Source organism: Dendrobium catenatum, unplaced genomic scaffold (assembly GCF_001605985.2).
Source record: "Dendrobium catenatum unplaced genomic scaffold, ASM160598v2 fragScaff_scaffold_989, whole genome shotgun sequence".
In the NCBI taxonomy this organism is placed as follows: Eukaryota; Viridiplantae; Streptophyta; class Magnoliopsida; order Asparagales; family Orchidaceae; genus Dendrobium; species Dendrobium catenatum.
The window spans coordinates 2,623,082-2,630,943 of NW_021319451.1; the positions used below are offsets into that span (position 1 = coordinate 2,623,082).

The window sequence follows — 7,862 nt, forward strand, 5'->3', positions numbered from 1 at the left end:
CTCTTCTCCATGTCTGGTTCCGATGGAAAGTCCTTTCCTCTCTGTCCCTATTGCTACAATTCCCCCCCATTTGAAGGAATCACCACTCTCTTTGGTTCCATTAAGCTTGGGAATTCTGGAAAACTAGGCAAAGGAGCAGGCATGCCCTGCTTTCTTTGCCCTCATCCAACATGTCGACACTCCATGATTACGCAGGGAGTATGTGCTTGCCCTGAGTGCAGTGGGACTCTTATCCTTGATCCAGTCAGTGCTCCCAAATGGAGACTCTACTGCAACATTTGTAATTGCATGGTCTCCCTTCCACAAGGCGCTCATCGAATCTCAACCACTAGCAACAGATGCCCTGATTGTGATTCCTTAATCATTGAAGTAGACTTCAATAAGAAGACAACACCTTTAAGTGATGGAGCCACATTGTATTCTGGCTGCATATTGTGTGATGAATTGCTGCATTCTCTCATTGAAATGAAGCACGGCAAGTCGTTCTTTAGGCGAGGAAGAGGTAGAGGAAGAAGTCGAGGAAGAGGTGGCAGGGGTCGAGCTAGAGGTGGCTCAAAGAATGATGATCCCAAAATGAGCTTTCGAGATTTCTAAAAGGAATAACTGGTTCATTCATGCATTCTATTTATTGCTTTCTGGTTAGTCTTTCCTTTATCCTTCTCCCAATTCTCCTTTGTTGGCTTACTGATTGTCTAATTCTATTTTCCAGTTTGTTCTAGTGATGTCAAGGAACAAGAATTGAAGGATTTTGTGATTCTTTACTAAGTGAAACTGAAAATATCAGGATCTATCGCTATGTTTAGGGCTATCACAGCCTTAGAGCATTAAATGCTTTTAAAAAGCTCTCCCTACAGACTTGCAGAAGTTGTATTATTTGTACAGAATGTCTTCATATTATTATCATCCTGTAAGAACTGGAAAGGCTAGTAATACTATCTGGATACCTTAAAATTGTTCATTTATTTTCCTTGACATTTCCTTTATTGCATTTTGAAAATTTTTTATGTCAGAGGCATATAACTGTGTTTAAACATATGCATGTTTTGTGGAAGATTATCTTGATTTCTTTTTTATATTAAACTAAATCTAGGTTTTCACTTTTTATTTCAGTTTTCAGTTTCCATTGTTTTCCAGTTTTGATTGGGATTCAATTGTGCTTGTTTCAACATAGTTTCATCCCCAAAACTTTTGAAACCAACTGAAGCGAAAAAAAAAAAAAAGTGGCTGCATTGATCCAAATTTTCCCAAATAGAATAACAGCATGCGACTCTATTAGACCTGAATCGGTCCAACCTGGACTGGTTCTGGTTTACACCCGCCGGTCCAGACAGGGAGGGGCAGACATCAGAGGGGGGGCGGAAGCCTTGGTGGGGCCCAAGGCTTAATTAAACATTGTTTGAGAGGAAAATTTTGAATTAGGGGTTGTTTAGGGATTATGTAATGTTCCTTTTGCTTTAATTAGTCTCTCTGGTTAGGGTTTGGCGAGGATCTTGAATTAAAATAAAAAATTTGAGATCTCTTGGATGCTTGGGCTCTAGTCGCTTGGCTAGAGATTAGGAGAGTGTTTCTTCCTCTCGAATTGAAGAAACTTGTATCGTTTCTGTTTTTCTTCATTTTTTAGTGAAATCCATCGTATCTCTCAGATTTCTACAGTTTTTCTCAAGTTGCTATTGCTCAATTGTTGTTTTTCATCTGAAGACAGCAGATTTTCTGCTTGGAGATAACTACTTCCTATCAAGACTCCTGCATTATGTTTCTTTTCTCTGAAGAAAATTTGATTTATTAACACATACATGCAGGTATTTGCTATCTAAACTAGGTGATTCAAGTAAGCAGGTAAAATCTAAGCAGTCAAAAATTACTACTCAGTATTATTCTTATCAATAATTAGGCTAATATTCATCATCAATTTTCCCACCTGCAGCTCTAATCTTATCTCATGGATACCTCTGTGAGCTTCATTCTGTGAGACTCCCTTTTCAGGTAGGACGTGAGCACTGGAGCAGGCTCTTTCGGCTCACAAACTGATGTGAACCCAGTGCTTTGTATTAAGCGTTATATGGGTAATAAACTGATTCATTCTTGTAATTTCTTCTGTTTGCTTCCAATCTTTCTGCTATTTAAGGATCTTGCAGGCCCTTTACAAGTCTTTTGACAAGATCTTTAGTAATTTCTTTGTATTTTTATTTTGGAATTGATTTTTGTGATGGGTTTTTTAAGTTCAAGGCATGACTATAATGCCATTTGGGCTGTAGTTGATAGATTTATGAAGTATGTGCATTTCTTTCCCATGAGACATAACGATACAATAGCTAAGGTAGCTCAATTATATGTAAAATTAACACATTACGAGATTGTGCGAAGTGTATTAATGATTTGGTCAGATTGTGATGACAGATTCACATCAAGGTTATGAGGAGGAATACAAAAAATATTAGTGCAAAACTTAGTTTCATTATAGCTTATCATCTTCAAATAGAAGGTTAATCTGAGAGGTTGATGCTCCATGATACGCATTGAAGACGAAATCAGCAAGGAAAGATAGTAAAAACAGCAGAAATTGAGAAACAATGGCTAATTTTTTGTATTAAAACTTCAACGCCAAAATAAGATACCATTATATACTATTAGAGAGGTAGATTGTCTCTCCCACTTGACCTAGATGCCGCAAGGAAACCCCCAAGAAAACTCCAGAAAAACTATAGCAAACTCTCCAAACAAACCATGAAAAACAAATCTTAGAATCAACGCTTAATAAATTCCTTAATTCACCTCAAAACAGCCCCCTTCCTTAATTATTTTCTCTATCTTTTTATATTTCAAAATTAGAATTCTTTCCTTTCTTATTTCCTCTCCTAGTATATTTAATTAAATCTTTGTTGGGCCTTACAAGGGGGACCAAACCTGCTGCCTTTTCCCGCGTAATAACTCTCCCCTATTCAAAATCTACCATGTCCTCAAGGTGGAATATTGGAAACTATCTTCTAATTGTCTCGTATGGCTCCCATGTGGCTTCATGCTCGGACACATCCTTCCACTTGATTAGCACTGCTCGTGCCCTGGTCTCCCCTCTGTGCACCCCCGTTACTCCCAGAGGTTTCAAAATGGTCTCCATGTCTTCTATCAAAGTTGAAATCACCGATGATGGTATCTACTCTCCTATCGCCTTCACCAACTGTGAGACATGAAATATTGGAAGCAAAGCTGATGAGGGTGGTAGTCTTATGCGATAGACTATTGCTCCAATGTGCTCCAATATCTCATAAGGCTCAAAGTATCATGGGATAACTTCTCAGTTTTAAGTAAACCATATATCTGGGTTCAAAGTTCACTTTTCTCCTATGTTCATCAGCCTTTCTCATCATGATCTATTGGGCTCTCAACAAATAGCCCTTGAGCTCAGATAATACCTTGTCCCTCTTCTTTAAGTACTACTCTATATTGGACACAGGCATGGTGCTCTGTCCATAATAAATCAGATGGGGTGGATCTCTCCCATAGAGAATGTTGAAAGGAGTGGTATTCGCTGTTGAATGGTACGAGGTATTGTACCAATACTCTGCCAAAGTAAGCCACCTTGCCCAACTCTTTGGTGTGTCAGATGCAAAACATCTCAAATAGGTCTCTATGCTTTTGGTCACTTCTGTCTGGCCATCTGTCTGGGGGTGATAGGTTGTACTTCTCTTCAGAAATGCCCCTGTAATCGAAATAACTCTCTTCAAAAGTGGCCAAGGAACACCTTGTCTCTGTCTGTCACAATGGCTTTTGGAACTCCACGCAGGCGCACCACTTCATTTATGAAGACAGTAGCCACAGTAACAGTTGTATAAGGGTGCCTCAAGGGAATGAAGTATGCATATTTGCTCAAACGATCCACTATTACTAGTATCAATGAATGCCCCTCGAATCGTGGCAATCCCTCGATGAAGTCCATTGTCACCTCCTTCCATGCCCTCTCTGGTAGGGCTAGTGGTTGTAGTAACCTTGCCGGCGATATGGCCAGGTCCTTGTTCCTTTGGCACACATCGCATTTAGCTACCCAATCCTCTGCATCACGGCGCATCCCCACCCAATATAATTCTGTTGTTAATCAACTGTAGGTTTTCTGTGCTCCTGAATGCCCCATGCCCTCCCACTGCACTTCCATGAAACTCCTGTAACAACTTGGGAATGTATCATGATAATAACCAGCTCCATCACATTGTTTCTTCCTCATCAATCAAACCCATTAGTCCTACATGATTCACGACAGCAATTCTATTAGTTAAATTGCAACAGTTTAAGATGACAATTGGCGCAATGCATTGCATCATGAGTTTCATGACCTATTATGATCGCAAGCTACATGGAGTTTGGTTCCACCCTCTACGTCAAATGTCTTTGGTTGCAAGTGGATGTTGAAAACCAAGTATAATGTTGATGGAATAATTGCTCATCGCAAAGCTCACCTTATAGCCCAAAGTTACAAGCAGGAGCATGGTTTGGACTACAAGGTGATTTTTAGCATAGTTGCAAAAAAATGTCAACCATTATACTCATTATAATTGTATCACCATTAAATGGTCCATCATTCAATTGAATGTTTTGAATGCTTTCCTCCATGCCACTCTTAATGAAATGATGTTTATGTCACAAATTAAAGGGTTCAAGGACTATGAATTGTCAAATCATGTTTTTCTTTTTAAGAAAGCTTTATGTAGCCTTAAGCAAGCTCCTTGATAGTATTTTGTTGCTTTCTTAGGTTTTCTTTAAAGTCATGGTTTTGTGTTTAGTGTTGTTGATCCTTCCCTTATATTTAACAAAGAAAGCATACAAATGTACCTATTAGTCTATGTTGATGACATAATACTTAATGGAAACAATTCCAAAGCTATTGTGGCACTTCTAGATAGCCTTCAACCGAAGTTTCATATGGAAAATTTGGACTCTCTATCTCATTTCTTAGGCATTAATGCTCAAACTATATGCTATGAAACCCATCTCAATCGAACAAAATATGCCCAAATTATTCATCACTTTGGCCTGCTCAATTACAAGCCAGCTCCATCAAACTATTAGCCATTGTAAAACCAATAACATTAATTTTTATATTTAGAGCTATATCGACGCATTATAGGCTAATAATCACACTTATCACCCACCTAAACATTACATTTGTTGTTGATCAATATTTTTAGCATATGCATTATCCTCTCACATTTAGGGCTGCAAACGAATCGAGCTGAGTCGAGTATGTGAGTGTTCATGTTTGAGTTCGTTTATTTTTAGCTTAATCATATTTGGTTCGTGTTTGATTTGAGCTTTATTGTTCATGTTCATGTTTGGTTCGTTTAAATCGTGTTTTATTCATGTTCGGTTTGTTTAAATCATGTTTGATTCATGTTGTATAAAAAAAAAAATTGTTTGATTCATGTTCGGTTCGTTTAACAAATGAGTTTGTTCGTGAACATATTTAGCAAGCATGATCATGAAAATATACCAAACAATCCTTAACGAGCTATGTTCGTGAGCATATTTAGCGAATTTTTTAAAATTTTCTAACAAACACATTCATTAACAAATCTAACAAGTATTCTTGAGCTACCAAATAAGTAAGATCATGAATATATATGCCAAATAAAATATTTTTATAATTAAATATTAATCGAATTTTTACCTAGCTTATTCACGAGTTCTGAATCGAACACAAATCGAGCTTCTTATCGAGTTTAATGTCGAGCTTGTTCAAGAAATTCAAATGATGTTATTCACGGACATAAATCAACCGAACACATTAGTGTTCAAGCTTATTTATTTAAGTATCAAGTATTTAAAATATTTTTCAAGTTTGTCTATTTATTTAATTAAACGATCACAAACGAGTTTTAATCGAACCGAACAACAAGTAGCTCGTCGAACGTTTGGTTCGCTTGCAGCCCTACTCACATTTATTTTAAGCTCTTAAATAAATATTGTTATACATTCAAGCCATTAAACACTTTAGTCTACATATTTATCGAAACAAATAGCACTTTACGACATTTTGTAAATTCCGATTAGGCGAGTAACCTCTTTTGATAGGAAATCAATCTCAAGATACTATGCGTTTCTAGGCAAGACTATCATTAAGCTAAAAAGCAAAAGACAATGGCCTAATCATTCATAGAAGTGAAATATAAGGCTCTTGATTCAAAGACTATTGATATCACATCTCAACAACTATTCCTACCCTACTACATTGTGATAACTCCTCAACTAGCACCTTAGCAAGTAATCTTGGCTTTCATGTCATAACCAAGCACAAAAGAATATCCCATCTAAGTCAAGCTTCGTTAATGACAGCTTTTTTATTGCTTCTTAAAGCAGCTTTTAGTATAATATTTTAATTTTTATATTAAAAATTACTAAAAAAAATTCTTCCCAAACGAAGCCTAAAGCTATGTTTTATAGATATTTGGCTTTTGAGAACTTTTGAGGTGATAAGAATCTATAACATTGAAAGAAATTAAATTTATGTTCTCCTCTTGTGATGCATTGTGATTTGCTGCCATATATGGGCCACATTCTATGGGATCATTGTGATGCTTGTTGTATTTGGAACCTTATGGATTAGTTGAGATCCTATTAATGTATGAATAATCATTGCATGTCTGGTGCAATCCACACTTGTTCCGCACGAGAAATTATTGTATGCGGAATCCAAATACGAATTTCAATTATATGTCACGTCACTGGATGCATTCCAGGGCCCAGTACATCTAGTGACATGGCCCATGGTGGTTGGAATCTGAATGCATTCGGATTCCGCACACAATAATTTCTCGTTCGGCACAGCCCATCGTCTACCCTGTCTACTCCTCGCATTACCAAGCGACTTCGACCGAACCAGTCCACCGTCTCACAGGTGCCCTTTCCCATCCGATAGTCGCATTAATCGTTTGATTAACTAAATTTAATTTTGGAGAACTTTTTGGAAAATTTTAGTTTAATTTCTTTTAATTAATTTATTTATTAAATAAATAAATAAATAATCTCTTTTAATTAATTGATTAATGAATTTAAAATTCTTCTAATTAATTAAAAAAATAGAAGAATAAAAACAACATAAAATCAATGTTTATATTAAAAACCCTCTCCTGGACAATGGTTCAATTGACCCAAACTTTAATCACGGATTACTTTCAAGGGAAGCAGTAAGTCATATCTCTTAGAAATTAGCATGCTACTTCTAAGGAAAGCAATTAGTCATATCTCTTGTAAATTAATAGATAACTTCTAATAGAAATTGTAAGACCTACTTAAACTAATCTATTAGAAAAAACATCTAAGTAAAATAATTTATCCCTAATCAAACTATAGACAACTTTCAATGAAAGTTGTAAGACCTGTCAAAAAATAAAATTAATAGCCTATTTTCAAGGGAAGCAGTAAGATCTACTATTTGGAAACTTCTGAATGAAGTAGTAATCTCTAAAATATAATTAAAGGGCAACTTCTAAGAGGAGTCGTAAGCCCTGACCTAAATCAAACTATCGGACTACTCCTAAGTGGAGTCATAAGCCCCGACCTAAATCAAATCTACAGGCAACTCCTAAGTGGAGTCAGAAGCCTCATCCCTAAAAAAATCTTCGAGCTACTTCTAAGTGGAGTCGTAAGCTCAGACCTAAATCCAATATATAGGCAACTTCTAAATGAAGTTGTAAACCCCAAACTAAATCAAAACTAACAGGTAACTTCTAAATGAAGTTGTAAGCACCACACAAAATCAAAACTTAAGGGCAATTTTTAAATGAAGTCGTACGGCTCATCCTAAACTAAATTATCAGGCAACTTCTAATTGAATTCGTAAGCCCCATCCCATATAAAATTATTGGGTAACTCCT

General features: G+C 36.5%; 1 protein-coding gene across 1 annotated transcript; it reads left to right on the forward strand.

The window, feature by feature from the left end:
• On the forward strand, positions 1 to 1,009 carry LOC110101013 (DNA topoisomerase 3-beta-like; the record flags this gene model as incomplete). Its single annotated transcript, XM_028697713.1, has 2 exons — positions 1 to 638; positions 710 to 1,009. A coding segment is annotated over one exon (594 nt), but the record flags the coding sequence as incomplete, so codon positions are not given.
• Between the last annotated feature and the right edge of the window lie 6,853 nt (positions 1,010 to 7,862).